This window comes from Tinamus guttatus, unplaced genomic scaffold, assembly GCF_059628265.1.
Source record: "Tinamus guttatus ecotype Peru unplaced genomic scaffold, ASM5962826v1 Tinamus_guttatus_pri_ptg001527l, whole genome shotgun sequence".
Taxonomy (NCBI): Eukaryota; Metazoa; Chordata; class Aves; order Tinamiformes; family Tinamidae; genus Tinamus; species Tinamus guttatus.
The window spans coordinates 1-18,468 of NW_028290061.1; the positions used below are offsets into that span (position 1 = coordinate 1).

General features: G+C 68.2%; 1 protein-coding gene across 1 annotated transcript in view; it reads left to right on the top strand.

Moving 5' to 3' along the window:
• The first annotated feature begins 1,050 nt into the window (after window positions 1-1,050).
• The window catches only part of LOC148590267 (neuralized-like protein 4), a 43,319-nt gene continuing 25,901 nt past the window's right edge, over window positions 1,051-18,468 (top strand). Inside the window, 8 exon segments of the mRNA XM_088539249.1 lie at window positions 1,051-1,280; window positions 3,407-3,483; window positions 5,020-5,098; window positions 6,801-6,970; window positions 8,824-8,961; window positions 10,427-10,572; window positions 13,648-13,863; window positions 15,803-15,901. Of these exon segments, the coding sequence (XP_088395375.1) occupies window positions 1,051-1,280; window positions 3,407-3,483; window positions 5,020-5,098; window positions 6,801-6,970; window positions 8,824-8,961; window positions 10,427-10,572; window positions 13,648-13,863; window positions 15,803-15,901 (1,155 nt within the window).

The window sequence follows — 18,468 nt, forward strand, 5'->3', positions numbered from 1 at the left end:
TGTCCCCCTGTCCCCTTGTCCTCTTGTCCCTGTGTCCCCTCTCCCCCATCCCTGTGTTCCAATGTCCCCATGTCCCTGTGTCCCTCTGTCCCCTTGTCTCTCTGTCCCCTGTCCCTGTCCCCCATCCGCTGTCGCCGTGTCACCCTGTCCCCTTGTCCCCGTGTCCCCATGTCCCTGTGTCCCCATATCCCCCGTCCCCTTGTCCCCGTGTCCCCGTCTCCGTGTCCCCTGTCCCTGTCCCCCCATCCACTGTCACCTTGTCCCCTGTCCCCTTGTCCCTCTACGCCCCCTTCCTGCCCCCCTATGTCCCCCCATCCCGATGTCCCCCCGTGTCCCCATGTGTCCCCATGTGTCCCCATGTCCCCCCGTGTCCCCCTGTGTCCCCGTGTTCCCCTGTGTCCCCATGTCCCCCCATGTCCCCATGTCCCCCCATGTTCCCCTGTGTCCCCGTGTCCCCATGTGCCCGTGTCCCCACCCATCCTGATGTCCCCCCGTGTCCCCCTGTGTCCCTGTGTCCTCATGTCCCCATGTCCCCCCGTGTCCCCATGTCCCCCCGTGTCCCCCCTGTGTCCCCATATCCTCTGTGTCCCCGTGTCCTTCCATGTCCCCCCGTGTCCCCCCATCTCCCCCCATGTCCCCCATGTCCCCCCGTGTCCCCCTATGTCCCCCATGTCCCCCTGTGTCCCCGTGTCCCCATGTCCCCCCGTGTCCTTCCATGTCCCCTGTGTCCCCCTGTCTCCCCCTGTGTCCCCCCGTGTCCCCATGTCCCCCCATGTCCCCCCGTGTCCTTCCATGTCCCCATGTCCCCCTATGTCCCCATGTCCCCCCGTGTCCCCCCATGTCCCCATGTCCCCCCGTGTCCTTCCATGTCCCCATGTCCCCCTATGTCCCCATGTCCCCATGTCCCCCTATGTCCCCCTATGTCCCCATGTCCCCCTGTGTCCCCCTGTGTCCCCATGTCCCCCCCTGTCCTTCCATGTCCCCCCGTGTCCCCCTGTCTCCCCCCGTCTCCCCCCGTGTCCCCATGTCCCCCCATGTCCCCGTGTCCCCATGTCCCCATGTCCCCCCCTGTCCCCAGCAGAGCTGGCCCCGCCGGGCGCCGCGGCGTCACCGGGGGCCACCCCGGGCTCCCCGGGGTCCCCGTCCCCGGAGGGGACGTCGAGTGACCTGCGGTTCCACCAGCTGCACGGGAGCAACGCGGTCATCACCAACGGGGGCCGCACGGCCCTGCGGCACAACTGCCGCTCCGAGTTCAACGACGCCATCGTCATCTCCAACCGGTCGGTGTCACCTCCCTGTCCCCGAGTGTCCCCAAGTGTCCCCGAGTGTCCCCGGGTGTCCCCAACCCCGTCCCCGTGTCCCCAACCCCGGCCCTGCGGCACAACTGCCGCTCCGAGTTCAACGACGCCATCGTCATCTCCAACCGGTCGGTGTCCCCAAGTGTCCCCAAGTGTCCCCAAGTGTCCCCGAGTGTCCCCGAGTGTCCCCGAGTGTCCCCAACCCCGTCCCCGTGTCCCCAACCCCGGCCCTGCAGCACAACTGCCGCTCCGAGTTCAACGACGCCATCGTCATCTCCAACCGGTCGGTGTCCCCGAGTGTCCCCAAGTGTCCCCGAGTGTCCCCGAGTGTCCCCGAGTGTCCCCAACCCCGTCCCCGTGTCCCCAACCCCGGCCCTGCGGCACAACTGCCGCTCCGAGTTCAACGACGCCATCGTCATCTCCAACCGGTCGGTGTCACCTCCCTGTCCCCGAGTGTCCCCGGGTGTCCCCGAGTGTCCCCGAGTGTCCCCAAGTGTCCCCAACCCCGTCCCCGTGTCCCCAACCCCGGCCCTGCGGCACAACTGCCGCTCTGAGTTCAACGACGCCATCGTCATCTCCAACCGGTCGGTGTCACCTCCCTGTCCCCGAGTGTCCCCGAGTGTCCCCAAGTGTCCCCAACCCCGTCGCCGTGTCCCCAACCCCGGCCCTGCGGCACAACTGCCGCTCCGAGTTCAACGACGCCATCGTCATCTCCAACCGGTCGGTGTCACCTCCCTGTCCCCAAGTGTCCCCGAGTGTCCCCGAGTGTCCCCAAGTGTCCCCAACCCCGTCCCCGTGTCCCCAACCCCGGCCCTGCGGCACAACTGCCGCTCCGAGTTCAACGACGCCATCGTCATCTCCAACCGGTCGGTGTCCCCAAGTGTCCCCAAGTGTCCCCGAGTGTCCCCGAGTGTCCCCAAGTGTCCCCAGGTGTCCCCAACCCCGTCCCCGTGTCCCCAACCCCGGCCCTGCGGCACAACTGCCGCTCCGAGTTCAACGACGCCATCGTCATCTCCAACCGGTCGGTGTCACCTCCCTGTCCCCGAGTGTCCCCAAGTGTCCCCGAGTGTCCCCAACCCCGTCCCCGTGTCCCCAACCCCGTCCCGTGTCCCCAACCCCGGCCCTGCGGCACAACTGCCGCTCCGAGTTCAACGACGCCATCGTCATCTCCAACCGGTCGGTGTCACCTCCCTGTCCCCAAGTGTCCCCGAGTGTCCCCGAGTGTCCCCAACCCCGTCCCCGTGTCCCCAACCCCGGCCCTGCGGCACAACTGCCGCTCCGAGTTCAACGACGCCATCGTCATCTCCAACCGGTCGGTGTCCCCAAGTGTCCCCAAGTGTCCCCAAGTGTCCCCGGGTGTCCCCGAGTGTCCCCAACCCCGTCCCCGTGTCCCCAACCCCGGCCCTGCGGCACAACTGCCGCTCCGAGTTCAACGACGCCATCGTCATCTCCAACCGGTCGGTGTCCCCAAGTGTCCCCAAATGTCCCCAACCCCCCCCGGTGTCCCCAACATCCCCTCGTGTCCCCAACCCCCCCAGCCTCCCCCACACATCGGGACACTCAGGGGACACGCGGGGGACACGGAGGGGGTTGTGGTGACACTGGTGGCATTGGGGACCCCAGCGGGGGCTTGGGGACACTGGGGGGGGGTTGGTGACACCGGGGAGGGGTTGGTGACACCGGCGGGGGGGTTTGTGGTGACACCGGGGGGGTTGGTGACACCAAGGGGGGTTGGTGACACCAAGGGGGGGGTTGGTGACACCGGCGGGGGAGGTTGGGGACACCGGGGGAGGGTTGCTGACACCGGGGGGGTTGGTGACACCGGCAGGGGGGTTGGTGACACTGAGGGGGGGTTGGTGACACCGGGGGGATTGGTGACACCAAGGGGGATTGGTGACACCGGGGGGTTGGTGACACCGAGGGTGGGTTGGGGACACCGGGGAGGGGTTGGTGGCACCGGGGGGGGGGGGTTGGTGACACCAGCAGGGGGTTGGTGACACCGGGGGGGTTGGTGACACCGGGGGGGGGTTGGGGACACCGGGGGGGGGTTGGTGACACTGCAGGGTCCCCGCGGTGTCCCCAACCCCCCGTGTCCCCCCTGTCCCCAGGGCGCTGCGGGACGGGGAGCTCTTCGAGATCGTCATCCAGAAGATGGTCGATCGCTGGTCGGGCTCCATCGAGGCCGGTGACGTTGGGGACAGCGCGGGGACAGCGGGGGGGACGGTGGGGACAGCGTGGGGACATCGGGAGACACGGCGGGGACAGCGCAGGGACATCGGGGGGGACAGCGGGGACGGCGCGGGGGACGTTTGGGGACACGGCGGGGACATCGGGGGACATTGGGGGACACGGCGGGGACAGTGCGGGGACATTTGGGGACATGGAGGGGACAGCGCGGGGACATCGGGGGACACGGAGGGGACGGCGCGGGTGACGTTTGGGGACATGGAGGGGACGTGGAGGGGACATTTGGGGACACGGAGGGGACGGCGCGAGGGACATTTGGGGACACAGAGGGGACAACACGTGGGGACCCCAGTCCTGTCATTGCTGGCACCGTCGAGCGGGGACATGTGGGGACACGGAGGGGACAGGGTGGGGGACACCGCGTCCTGTCACTGATGTCACTGTCGAGTAGGGCCGTTTGGGGACATGGAGGGGACATTTGGGGACATGGAGGGGACAGCACATGGGGACATTTGGGGACAGCACGTGGGGACACCTGTCCTGCCGCTGCTGGCACCATTGAGCAGGGACATATGGGGACATGGAGGGGACAGCACGGGGGACACTCAGGGACATGGAGGGGACAACACATGGGGACACCTGTCCCATCACTGCTGCCACCATCAAGTGGGGACGTGTGGGGACCTGGGGGGGACACTCAGGGGACACAAAGGGGACAGCACAGGGGACATTTGGGGACATGGAGGGGACAACGCACAGGGACCTCCGTCCTGTCACTGCTGCCACTGTCGAGCAGAGACATTTGGGGACATGGGAGGGGACATGGAGGGGACATTTGGGGACACAGAGGGGACAACACACAGGGACCCCAGTCCTGTAACTGCTGCCACCATCGAGTGCGCGGGGACATTTAGGGACATGGAGGGGGCAGCACGTGGGGACATTTGGGGACACGGAGGGGACAACATGCAGGGACCCCCGTCCTGTCACTGCTGCCACCATTGAGCGGGGACATGTGGGGACATGAGGGGGACACTCAGGGGACATGAAGGGGACAGCATGGGGGACATTTGGGGACACGGAGGGGACCCTGTCATTGCTGGCACTGTCGAGCGGGGACATGTGGGGACACGGAGGGGACATTTGGGGACACGGAGGGGACAGCACATGGGGACCCCCGTCCTGTCGCTGCTGCCACCATCGAGCAGGGACATGTGGGGACCTGGGGGGGACACTCAGGGGACATGGAAGGGACAACACGCGGGGACCTCCGTCCTGTCACTGCTGTCACCATCGAGCAGGGACGTTTGGGGACATGGAGGGGACATTTGGGACATGGAGGGGACAACACACAGGGACCCCAGTCCTGCCACTGCTGCCACCATCGAGCAGGGACCTTTGGGGACACGGAGGGGACAACACGGGGCCCCCCGTCCCGTCGCTGCTGCCACCGTCGGGCAGCCCCTGCGCCCTGTCCCCAAGGGGGTGTCCCCATGTCCCCCCTCCCGGTGACAGCCCCCCCGTGTCCCCGCAGGTGTCACCGCCATCCGCCCCGAGGACCTGGAGTTCCCCAACACCATGACGGACATCGACTATGACACCTGGATGCTGAGGTGACCGTGTCCCCAAGGTGTCCCCAAGGTGTCCCCAAGGTGTCACCAAGGGGTCCCCAAGGGGTCCCCGAGGGGTCCCCAAGGTGTCACCAAGGGGTCCCCAAGGGGTCCCTGGGGTTCCAGGGGTGGCGTGGGGACAGACGTGGGTCCCCAAGGGACCACGTCTGTCCCCAAAGAGCCACGTGTGTCCCCAGGGGGTCGCATCTGTCCCCAGGCCACCTGCCTGTCCCCAAGGGGACATATCTGTCCCCAAGTGTCCCCATCGCTCCCCTGAGTGTCCCCGTAGGTGTCCCCGTATGTCCCCATGTCCCCCTGAGTGTCCCCTTGGCCCCCTGTGTGTCCCCATGTCCCCTGTGGTCCCCTGCGTCTCCCCCCAAGTGTCCTCTGAGGGTCTCCTGAGTGTCCCCTGAGTGTCCCCGTGTCCCCCGCGTGTCTCTGTGCTCCCATGTTCCCCATGTCCCCATGTCCCCCATGTCCCCATGTCCCCCAGATGCCCCCATGTCCCCCCACATCTGCCTGATGCCCCTGTGTCCCCGCGTCCCCCGGACGCCCTCATGTCCCCCTGTCCCCCATGTCCCCCTGTCCCCCATGTCCCCCATGTCCCCAGATGTCCCTGTGTCCTCATGTCTCCCAGATGTCCCCATGTCCCGCAGATGTCCCTTGTCCACCATGTCCCCCATGTCCCCAGATGTCCCCTGTGTCCCCATGTTCCCGTGTCCCCCATGCCCCCATGTCCCCCATGTCCCCCATGTTCCCCATGTCCCTGCGTCGCCCATGTCCCCCATGTCCCCATATCCTGCATGTCCCCTGTGTCCCCTGGGTCCCCCAGATGCCCTCATGTCCCCCGTGTCCCCCATGTCCCCATATCTTGCATGTCCCCTACGTCCCCATATCCCCCATGTCCCCATGTCCCCCATGTCCCCCAGATGCCCCATGTCCCCCATGTCCCCATATCCTGCATGTCCCTCGTGTCCCCCACATCCCCATATGCCCCCCACGTCCCCATGTCCCCCATGTCCCCCATATGCCCCCATGTCCCCCGTGTCCCCACGTCCCCATGTCCCCATGTCCCCCATGTCCCCATATCCTGCATGTCCCCCATGTCCCCCACGTCCCCCATATGCCCCCATGTCCCCATGTCCCCCATGTCCCCTATGTCCCCCACGTCCCCATGTCCCCCATGTCCCCATGTCCCCCACGTCCCCGTGTCCCCCATGTCCCCCACGTCCCCCATATGCCCCCCATGTCCCCATGTCCCCATGTCCCCTATGTCCCCATGTCCCCCACATCCCCCATATCCCCCATGTCCCCCATGTCCCCATGTCCCCATGTCCCCATGTCCCCCACGTCCCCATATCCCCTATATCCCCCATATCCCCCATGTCCCCTATGTCCCCCACGTCCCCATGTCCCCCACGTCCCCCATATGCCCCCCATGTCCCCATGTCCCCCATGTCCCCCATGTCCCCCCATGTCCCCATGTCCCCCATGTCCCCCACGTCCCCCACGTCCCCCACGTCCCCCATACGCCCCCACGTCCCCACGTCCCCCGCGCCCCGTCACCCCCCTGATCGCTGTCCCCGTCCCCCATGTCCCCATGTCCCCCATGTCCCCCATGTCCCCCATACGCCCCCACGTCCCCACGTCCCCCGCTCCCCGTCACCCCCCTGATCGCTGTCCCCGTCCCCGTGTCCCCCCGCAGCGGCACGGCCATCATGCAGGACGGCAACACCACGCGCAACAACTACGGCTGCGACCTGGACGCGCTGGGCGCGGGGTCGCGCATCGGGATGATGCGCACGGCGGCCGGGGAGCTGCGCTACTTCATCGACGGCGCCGACCAGGGCGTGGCCTGCGCGGGGCTGCCGCCGGGTGAGACACAGCCGCCACCGGGTGTTGCCGGGCGTGGGGGTGTAGCTACAGGCGCTCCCTTAGTGGTGGGCGGCAGCTACACTGGTGTGACGGTGGGGTAGAGCTACAGCCACCCCCGGGCTGCTGCTGGGTGAGCTACAGCCACCGCTGGGTGTTGCTGGACATAGGGGTGTAGCTACAGGCGCTCCCTTAGTGATGGAGTGTAGCTACAGCCGCTCCCTTAGCGGTAGGGGGGAGCTACAGCCACTCCCGGGCTGCCGCCGGGTGAGACACAGCCGCCACCGGGTGTTGCTGGGCATGGGGGTGTAGCTACAGGTGCTCCCTTAGTGGTGGGGGGGGAGCTACAGTCACTCGCGGGGGGTGATTGGGGGGAGCTACAGCCACCCGCGGGTGTCGCTGGGCGTGGGGGTGTAGCTACAGCCGCTCACTTAGTGGTAGGGTGTAGCTACAGGCGCTGCCGTGGTGGTGGTGGGGAGCTACAGCCACCCCCGGGCTGCCGCCGGGTGAGACACAGCCGCCCGCGGGTGTTGCTGGGCGTGGGGGTGTAGCTACAGCCACTCACTTAGTGGTAGGGTGTAGCTACAGGCGCTGCCATGGTGGTGGTGGGGAGCTACAGACACCCCCGGGCTGCCGCCGGGTGAGATACAGCCGCCCGCGGGTGTTGCTGGGCGTGGGGGTGTAGGTACAGCCGCTCCTGTGGTGGTGGTGGGGAGCTACAGACACCCCCAGGCTGCTGCTGGGTGAGCTACAGCTGCCGCCGGGTGAGACACAGCCGCCCACGGGTGTTGCTGGGCGTGGGGGTGTAGCTACAGCCGCTCACTTAGTGGTAGGGTGTAGCTACAGGCGCTGCCGTGGTGGTGGTGGGGAGCTACAGATACCCCTGGGCTGCCGCCGGGTGAGCTACAGCCGCCGCCGGGTGTTGCTGGGCGTGGGGGTGTAGCTACAGCTGCTCCCTTAGTGGTAGGGGGGAGCTACAGCCACTCCCGGGCTGCCGCCGGGTGAGACACAGCCGCCACCGGGTGTTGCTGGGCCTGGGGGTGTAGCTACAGGTGCTCCCTTAGTGGTGGGGGGGGAGCTACAGTCACTCATGGGGGGTGATTGGGGAGAGCTACAGCCACCCGCGGGTGTTGCTAGGCGTAGGGGTGTAGCTACAGGCGCTCCCTTAGTGATGGGGTGTAGCTACAGGCGCTGCCATGGTGGTGGGGGGGAGCTACAGCCACCCCTGGGCTGCCGCCGGGCGAGCTACAGCCGCCGCCGGGTGTTGCTGGGCGTGGGGGTGTAGCTACAGGTGCTGTCGTGGTGGTGGGGGGCAGCTACAGTCACTGGCGTGGCGGTGGGGGAGAGCTACAGGCACCCGCGGGGACGATTGGGGGAAGCTACAGCCGCCCCCGAGTGTCACTGGGTGTAGGGGTGTAGCTACAGCCACTCAGTGGTAGGTTGTATCTACAGGCACTGCTGTGGTGGTGGGGGGAGCTACAGCCACCCCCAGGCTGCCACTGGGTGAGCTACAGCCACCCGCGGGTGTCACTGGGGGTAGGGGTGTAGCTACAGGCACTGCTGTGGTGGTGGGGGGGGGCTACAGTCGCTGGCGTGGCGCTGAGAGGGAGCTACAGCCACTCGCGGGGGTGATTGGGGGGAGCTACAGCCGCCTCCGGGTGTGATTGGGAGTAGAGGTGTAGCTACCACCGCCCCTGTGGTGGTGGTGGGGAGCCACAGACACTTCTGTGGTGGTGAGGGGTAGCTACAGCCGCCCCCTTGGTGATAGGGAGTAGCTACAGCCGCCCACGGGTGCTCCCTCGGTGGCGGTGGGGGTAGGTACAGCCGCCCGCCGCCTGACGCCGCCGTTCCCGCAGAGGTGTTCGCCGTCGTCGACCTGTACGGGCAGTGCGTGCAGGTGTCCATCACCGGCGCCTCGGGTGTCACCGGCGCCGGGGACAACAGCCTGTCGAGCGGCAGCGGCACCGAGAAGTCCTTCCCGCCGCCGTCACCCGGTGGGTGCTGTTGGGGGTGTTGGGGTGTCCTTCCCGCTGTTGTCACCCGGTGGGTGTTGTAGGGGTGTCCTTCCTGCTGTTGTCACCCGGTGGGTGCTGTTGGGGGTGTTGGGGTGTCCTTCCCACTGTTGTCACCTGGTGGGTGCTGTTGCGGTTGTTGGGGTGTCCTTCCTGCCGTTGTCACCCGGTGAGTGGCACCCGCAGCCCCGGGTGTCACCCACCGCTCGCACAGCCATGGGGCACAATGGGACAGGGGTGTCTCAGGGCACAGTTTGTCACCAAGGGGAGGTGACACAAGGGGAGGTGACCCGGGTAGGTGACACGGGGAGGTGACAGCGCTGTCCCCGCAGCCCCGGGTGTCACCCACCGCTTCCACGGCCATAGGGCACAATGGGACAGGGGTGTCTCAGGGCACAGTTTGTCACCAAGGGGAGGTGACACAAGGGGAGGTGACCCATGGGGTGACACGGGGGGGTGACAGCGCTGTCCCTGCAGCCCTGGGTGTCACCCACCGCTCTTATGGCCATAGGGCACAATGGGACCGGGTGTCTCAGGGCACTGTGGGGAGGTGACCTGGGGATGCAGTTTGTCACCAAGGGGAGGTGACACAAGGGGAGGTGACCCATGGGGTGACACAGGGGGGTGACAGCGCTGTCCCCGCAGCCCCCGGTGTCACCCAAGGGGAGGTGACACAAGGGGAGGTGACCCGGGTAGGTGACCCGGGGAGGTGACAGCGCTGTCCCCGCAGCCCCGGGTGTCACCCACCGCTCCCACGGCCATAGGGCACAATGGGACTGGGTGTCTCAGGGCACAGTTTGTCACCAAGGGGAGGTGACACAAGGGGAGGTGACACAAGGGGAGGTGACAGCGCTGTCCCCGCAGCCCCCGGTGTCACCCACCGCTCCCACGGCCATAGGGCACAATGGGACAGGGGTGTCTCGGGGCACCACAGGGAGGTGACACGGGGGTGCAGTTTGTCACCAGGGGGAGGTGACACAAGGGGAGGTGACCCGGGTAGGTGACACGGGGAGGTGACAGCGCTGTCCCCGCAGCCCCCGGTGTCACCCAAGGGGAGGTGACACAAGGGGAGGTGACCCGGGTAGGTGACCCGGGGAGGTGACAGCGCTGTCCCCGCAGCCCCCGGCGTCACCCACCGCTTCCACGGCAGCTGCGGGCGCAATGGGATGGGGTGACCCAGGGGCGCAGTTTGTCACCAAGGGGAGGTGACACAAGGGGAGGTGACACAGGGGGAGGTGACCCGGGGAGGTGACCCGGGGAGGTGACAGCGCTGTCCCCGCAGCCCCATGTGTCACCCACCGCTTCCACGGCAGCTGCGGGCGCAATGGGATGGGGTGACCCAGGGGCGCAGTTTGTCACCAAGGGGAGGTGACACAAGGGGAGGTGACACAAGGGGAGGTGACCCAGGGGGAGGTGACCCGGGGAGGTGACAGCGCTGTCCCCGCAGCCCCCGGTGTCACCCACCGCTTCCACGGCAGCTGCGGGCGCAACGTGGCGCTGGAGGCCGAGGGCTGCCGGGCCGCCCGCGTCGCCGGCTACAGCCACGGGCTGCTGTTCAGCAGCTGCGCCCTGCGGCCGGGGGAGGCCTTCGAGGTGCGCGGGGGGACACGGGGGGACACGGGGGGACACGGGGGGACATGGGGGGACATGGGAGGACACGTGGGGGTGACACCGCGGGGACACGGGGGGGACACAGGGGGACACAGGGGGACACGGGGGGGGACACCACGGGGACATGGGGGGGACACGGGGGAACACGGGGGGACACGGGGGGGACATGGGGGGACACGGGGGGACACAGCGGGGACACGGGGGGGACACCGCGGGGACACAGCGGGGACATGGGGGGCACACAGGGACATGGGGGGGACACTGCGGAGACATGGGGGGGACACGGGTGGGGACACGGGGGGGACACTGCGGGGACATGGTGGGGACACGGCAGGGACACCATGGGGACACAGAGCGGACACGGGGGGGGCACCATGGGACACCGCGGGGACATGGGGGGGACACAAGGACATGGGGGGGACACTGTGGGGACACCATAAAGGACACAGGGGGTACACCATGGGGACACCGCAGGGACATGGGGGGACATGGGGAGGACACCATGGGGACATGGGGGGTGACACTGCGGGGACATGGAGGGGACATGGCAGGGACATCATAGGGACACAGGGGGGACATGGGGCGGTGACACCGCGGGGACATGGGCCTGACACCACGGGGACATGTGGGTGACACGATGGGGACATGGCAGGGACATACAGGGATGCAAGGATAGCATGGGGACACCATGGGGACATTGTGGGGACACCGTGGAGACATGGGGGGGACACAGCAGGGACACCGGGGGGACACCGTGGGGACACTGGGGGACACTGTGGGGACATGGCAGGGACATGCAGGGACACGCGGGGACGTGGGGACACCATGAGGACACCATGGGGACACCATGGGGACATGGGGGGGGACACCGTGGGGACATGGTAGGGACACGCAGGGATGTGGTGACACCATAGGGACCCTGTGGGGACACCATGGGGACACCGTGGGGACATGGCAGGGACATGCAGGGACACGCGGGGACATGGGGACACCATGAGGACACCGTGGGGACACCGTGGGGACACGAGGGGGACACAGCAGGGACATGCACGGACATGGGGACATAGCAGGGACACAGCAGGGACACGCAGGGACACCATGGGGACACGGTGGGGGACAGAGCGGGGACACCATGGGGACACCATGGGGACACGGTGGGGACATGGCAGGGACATGCAGGGACACGATGGGGACGTGGGGACACCATGGGGACACGGTGGGGGACACAGCGGGGACACCATGGGGACACCATGGGGACACGGTGGGGGGACCATGGGGACACTGTGGGGACATGGCAGGGACATGCAGGGACACGCAGGGACGTGGGGACACCATGAGGACACCATGGGGACACCGTGGGGACATGAGGGGGACACAGCAGGGACATGCACGGACATGGGGACATAGCAGGGACACAGCAGGGACACGCAGGGACACGCGGGGACACCATGGGGACACGGTGGGGGACACAGCGGGACACCATGGGGACACCATGGGGACACGGTGGGGGACATGGCAGGGACATGCAGGGACACGTGGGGACGTGGGGACACCATGAGGACACGGCGGGGGACACAGCGGGGACACCATGGGGACACCATGGGGACACGGTGGGGACACGGTGGGGGGACCATGGGGACACCAGGGCGGGGACACAGGGAGGGCAGGGGGACATGGGGGGGGGGCACTAAGGGGGGGGACACGCGGGGGTGGGGACCCCTCCCCAGGCAGGGACAGGGGACACCGTGAGGCCCCGCCCCCACGAGGCCCTCCCCCCGCCAAGCCCCGCCCCCAACCGCTCCATGTGCGGGAGGGGTGGGAGGAGCTAGACGCAGCCCCGCCCCCTACAAGCCCTACCCCCAGCCTGTCTGTTAAGCCCCGCCCCTCCACTAAGCCCCACCCCCCATTCCACTCCAAGCAACCAATGTGCAGCAGAAGGGCGAGGGGTGGGAGGAGCCAGGAGGAGACCCGCCCATAAAGCCCCTCCCCCTGCTTTAGCCCCACCTCCCAGGTCTCCCCTTTAACCCCAAGGCCCCAGATCTCAATTTAGGGGGGGGGGGGGAATGCAGGGGGATGGGTGGGCGGAGCCAGATGGAGCCCCCTGACTGACGCCCCCGGCTAAGCCCCGCCCCTTTCCTAAGCCCCGCCTCCCAGTGCCTGCCTTTAACCCCGAGCCCCCAGGTCTCAATGAAGGGGGTAACTGGGGGGGGGGCGGGGAGGGGCGGAGCCCCCCGGCGTGGCCCCGCCCCCTGAGCAGGCCCCGCCCCCGGGTGCGTATCAAGGTACTGGGCCGGCTCCGTGTGAGTGGGGCTGATAGCCCCGCCCCCTGTCTTAGCTCCTCCCCCTGACTTAGCCCCGCCCCCAACCCCCCCCCCCCCCGTTCAACCCCAAACCCCCAGCTCTAAACGAAGGGCGTGACGGGGAGGGGCGGAGCCTCCCGGCGTGGCCCCGCCCCGCGGCGCGGCCCCGCCCCCTGACGAGGCCCCGCCCCCAGGTGCGCATCGAGGCGCTGGACCCGCGCTGGGCGGGCTCGGTGCGGGTGGGGCTCGCGGCCCCGCCCCCTGACTTAGCCCCGCCCCCAGCCCCTCCCCATTCAACCCCAGGCCCCCAGCTCTCAATGAAAGGGGTATTCGGGGGGGGGCGGAGCTCCGCGTGGCCCCGCCCCCTGTCTTGGCCCTGCCCCGCGGTTTGGCCCCGCCCCCGCCCCCGCCCCGTTCAACCCGCGGCCCCCAGCTCTCAATGAAGGGGGTAACCGGGGGGGCGGAGCCTCCCGGCGCGGCCCCGCCCCTCGGCGCGGCCCCGCCCCCTGACGAGGCCCCGCCCCCAGGTGCGCATCGAGGCGCTGGACCCCCAGCTCTCAATGAAAGGGGTATCCGAGGGGGCGGAGCTCCGCGTGGCCCCGCCCCCTGTCTTGGCCCTGCCCCGCGGTGTGGCCCCGCCCCGTTCAACCCGCGGCCCCCAGCTCTCAATGAAGGGGGTAACCGGGGGGGGCGGAGCCTCCCGGCGTGGCCCCGCCCCTCGGCGTGGCCCCGCCCCCTGACGAGGCCCCGCCCCCAGGTGCGCATCGAGGCGCTGGACCCGCGCTGGGCGGGCTCGGTGCGGGTGGGGCTCACGGCCCCGCCCCCCGGGCAGGGCCCCCCCGCCCCCCCCGCGCTGCCCGCCTCCCTGCTCGACCCCCCCGCGCGCCCCACGTGGGTGGTGGCGGGGGCCGAGGTGCGGCGGGGGGGGCGGATGGCGAGACACAACTACGGAGTGGACCTGGGGAGGCTGGCGGTGAGGGGGGACATGGGGACATGGGGGGGACATGGGGGACATGGGGGGACGTGGGGGGACATGGGGACATGGGGGGGACATGGGGACACAACTACGGAGTGGACCTGGGGAGGCTGGCGGTGAGGGGGGACATGGGGACATGGGGACATGGGGACATGGGGGACATGGGGACACAACTACGGAGTGGACCTGGGGAGGCTGGCGGTGAGGGGGGGGGACGGGGGGGGACATGGGGACATGGGGACACGGGGGGACATGGGGACATGGGGACACAACTACGGAGTGGACCTGGGGAGGCTGGCGGTGAGGGGGGGGGACAGGGGGGACATGGGGACATGGGGACACAACTACGGAGTGGACCTGGGGAGGCTGGCGGTGAGGGGGGGACATGGGGACATGGGGACATGGGGACACAACTACGGAGTGGACCTGGGGAGGCTGGCGGTGAGGGGGGGACATGGGGGGACATGGGGGGACATGGGGACATGGGGGACATGGGGGGGACATGGGGACATGGGGACATGGGGATATGGGGGGGACACGGGGACATGGGGGACATGGGGACATGGGGGACATGGGGGGACATGGAGGGGACATGGGGGGACATGGGGACATGGGGGACATGGGGGGGACATGGGGACACAACTACGGAGTGGACCTGGGGAGGCTGGCGGTGAGGGGGGGACATGGGGGGGACATGGGGACATGGGGGGACATGGGGAGGACATGGGGACATGGGGACACAACTATGGAGTGGACCTGGGGAGGCTGGCGGTGAGGGGGGGACATGGGGGGGACATGGGGACATGGGGGGACATGGGGAGGACATGGGGACATGGGGACACAACTATGGAGTGGACCTGGGGAGGCTGGCGGTGAGGGGGGGACATGGGGGACATGGGGGGGACATGGGGACATGGGGACATGGGGGGACATGGGGACATGGAGGGGACATGGGGGACATGGGGACATGAGGGGACATGGGGGGGACATGGGGACATGGGGACATGGAGGGGACATGGGGGACATGGGGGGACATGGGGAGGCTGGCGGTGAAGGGGGGACATGGGGGGGACATGGGGACATGGGGGGGACATGGAGGGACATGGGGGACATGGGGACATGGGGACACAACTACGGAGTGGACCTGGGGAGGCTGGCGGTGAGGGGGGGGACACAGGGGGGACATGGGGGGGACATGGGGGGACACGGGGACATGGGGACATGGGGGGACATGGGGACATGGGGACATGGGGGACATGGGGACATGGGGGGACATGGGGAGGCTGGCGGTGAGGGGGGACATGGGGGGGACATGGGGGACGGGGGGGGACATGGGGGACATGGGGGGGACATGGGGACATGGGGACCTGGGGAGGCTGGCGGTGAGGGCGGGACATGGGGGGGGACATGGGGGGGACACGGGGACATGGGGGGACATGGAGGGGACATGGGGACATGGAGGGGACATGGGGGACATGGGGACATGGGGACATGGGGGGACATGGGGACATGGGGGGACATGGAGGGGACATTGGGGACATGGGGGGACCTGGGGAGGCTGGCGGTGAGGGGGGGGACGGGGGGGGCAGGGTGACACCCACGGGGGACCCTGGGGGGTCTTGGGGACATCGAGGGGTCCCTGGGGGGGTCTGAGTGCTGCCTGGCGGGGGGGGACACAGGGTGTCCCTGGGGGTCCTTTGGGGTCCCCTGGGGTGTCTGTGGGGACACGGGGGGGTCCCTGGAGGGGTCTGGGTGTCCCCAGGTGTCCCCAGGGAGGCCCTGGGTGTCCCTGGAGGGGTCTGGGTGTCGCCGGGTGTCGCCAGGGCAGCGGCGGGTGGCACCGGGTGACGCCGGGTGACGCCGGGTGATGCCAGCTGACACCGGGTGGCACCGGGTGACGCCGGGTGACACCGGGTGACGCCGGGTGCCGCCGCAGGTGGGGAACCGCGTGGGGGTGAAGCGCTGCGCCGACGACTCCATGCACATCCTGGTGGACGGCGAGGACATGGGACCTGCGGCCACCGGCGTCGCCAAGGTGGGGACACGGGGACGGCGCCGCGCGGGGACGGGGACGGGGACGGGGACGGGGACCGCGCGGTGACGTCACCGCGCGGGGACGGGGACAGGCGCCAGGTCATCGCACGGTGACGTCACCGCATGGGGACAGGGACGGGGACCGGGGACCATGCGGTGACGTCACCGCGCGGGGACCGGGGACCACGCGGTGACGTCACTGCACAGGGACGGGGACAGGCGCCAGGTCACCATGCGGTGACGTCACCGCATGGGGACAGATGCCAGGTCACTGCGTGGTGATGTCATCACATGGGGATGGGGACAGGCGCCAGGTCACCGCGCGGTGACGTCATCGCATGGGGACAGATGCCAGGTCACCGCACGGTGACGTCACCGCATGGGGACAGGGACGGGGACAGATGCCAGGTCACCCCGTGGTGACGTCACCGCATGGGGACAGATGCCAGGTCACTGCATGATGATGTCATCACATGGGGATGGGGACAGGCGCCAGGTCACCGCGCGGTGACGTCATCGCATGGGGACAGGGACGGGGACAGATGCCAGGTCACCATGCGGTGACGTCACCGCATGGGGACAGATGCCAGGTCACCGCGCGGTGACGTCACCGCATGGGGACAGATGCCAGGTCACTGCGTGGTGATGTCATCACATGGGGATGGGGACAGGCGCCAGGTCACCGCGCGGTGACGTCATCGCATGGGGACAGATGCCAGGTCACCGCACGGTGACGTCACCGCATGGGGACAGGGACGGGGACAGATGCCAGGTCACCCCGTGGTGACGTCACCGCATGGGGACAGATGCCAGGTCACTGCATGATGATGTCATCACATGGGGATGGGGACAGGCGCCAGGTCACCGCGCGGTGACGTCATCGCATGGGGACAGGGACGGGGACAGATGCCAGGTCACCATGCGGTGACGTCACCGCATGGGGACAGATGCCAGGTCACCGCGCGGTGACGTCACCGCATGGGGACAGATGCCAGGTCACTGCGTGGTGATGTCATCACATGGGGATGGGGACAGGCACCAGGTCACCGCGCGGTGACGTCACCGCATGGGGGCAGGGACAGGTGCCTGGTGACCATGCGGTGACGTCACTGCACGGGGACAGGGGCGGGAACAGGTGCCCGGTGACCACGCGGTGACGTCACCGCGTGAGGGTGGGCGTTGGGTCACCATGCGGTGACGTCACTGCTTGGGGATGGGGACAGGCGCCAGGTCACCGCGCGGTGACGTCACCGCATGGGGACAGGGACGGGGACAGATGCCAGGTCACCATGTGGTGACATCACTGCATGGGGACGGGGACGTGGATGGGCGCCAGGTCACCATGCGGTGACGTCACCGCATGGGGACAGATGCCAGGTCACCCCGTGGTGACGTCACCGCATGGGGACAGATGCCAGGTCACTGCGTGGTGACGTCACCACATGGGGATGGGGACAGATGCCAGGTCACCCCGCGGTGACGTCACTGCGTGGGGACAGATGCCAGGTCACTGTATGGTGACGTCACCACATGGGGACCGGAATGGGGACAGATGCCAGGTCACCCCGTGGTGACGTCACCGCATGGGGACAGATGCCAGGTCACTGCATGATGATGTCATCACATGGGGATGGGGACTGGCACCAGGTCACCACGCGGTGACGTCATCGCATGGGGACAGGGACGGGGACAGGTGCCAGGTCACTATGTGGTGACATCACTGCATGGGGACGGGGACGTGGATGGGCGCCAGGTCACCATGCGGTGACGTCACCGCATGGGGACAGATGCCAGGTCACCCCGTGGTGACGTCACCGCATGGGGACAGATGCCAGGTCACTGCATGATGATGTCATCACATGGGGATGGGGACAGGCGCCAGGTCACCATGCGGTGACGTCAATGCATGGGGACAGATGCCAGGTCACCGCGCGGTGACGTCACCGCATGGGGACAGAGACGGGGACAGGCGCCAGGTCACCATGTGATGACGTCACTGCATGGGGATGGGGACAGATGCCAGGTCCCCACACTGTGACGTCATCGCATGGGGACAGATGCCAGGTCACTGTATGGTGACGTCACCGCACGGGGACCAGGATGGGGACAGATGCCAGGTCACCCCGCGGTGACGTCACCGCATGGGGACAGATGCCAGGTCACTGTATGGTGACGTCACCGCACAGGGACCGGAATGGGGACAGATGCCAGGTCACTGCGTGGTGATGTCATCACATGGGGATGGGGACAGGCGCCAGGTCACCGCGCGGTGACGTCATCGCATGGGGACGGGGACAGGTGCCAAGTCACCATGCGATGACGTCATCGCATGGGGACAGACGCCAGGTCACCGCGCGGTGACGTCACCGCATGGGGACAGATGCCAGGTCACTGCGCGGTGACGTCACTGCATGGGGACAGAGACGGGGACAGGCGCCAGGTCACCATGCGATGACGTCACTGCATGGGGATGGGGACAGATGCCAGGTCCCCACACTGTGACGTCATCGCATGGGGACAGATGCCAGGTCACCGTATGGTGACGTCACCACACGGGGACCAGGATGG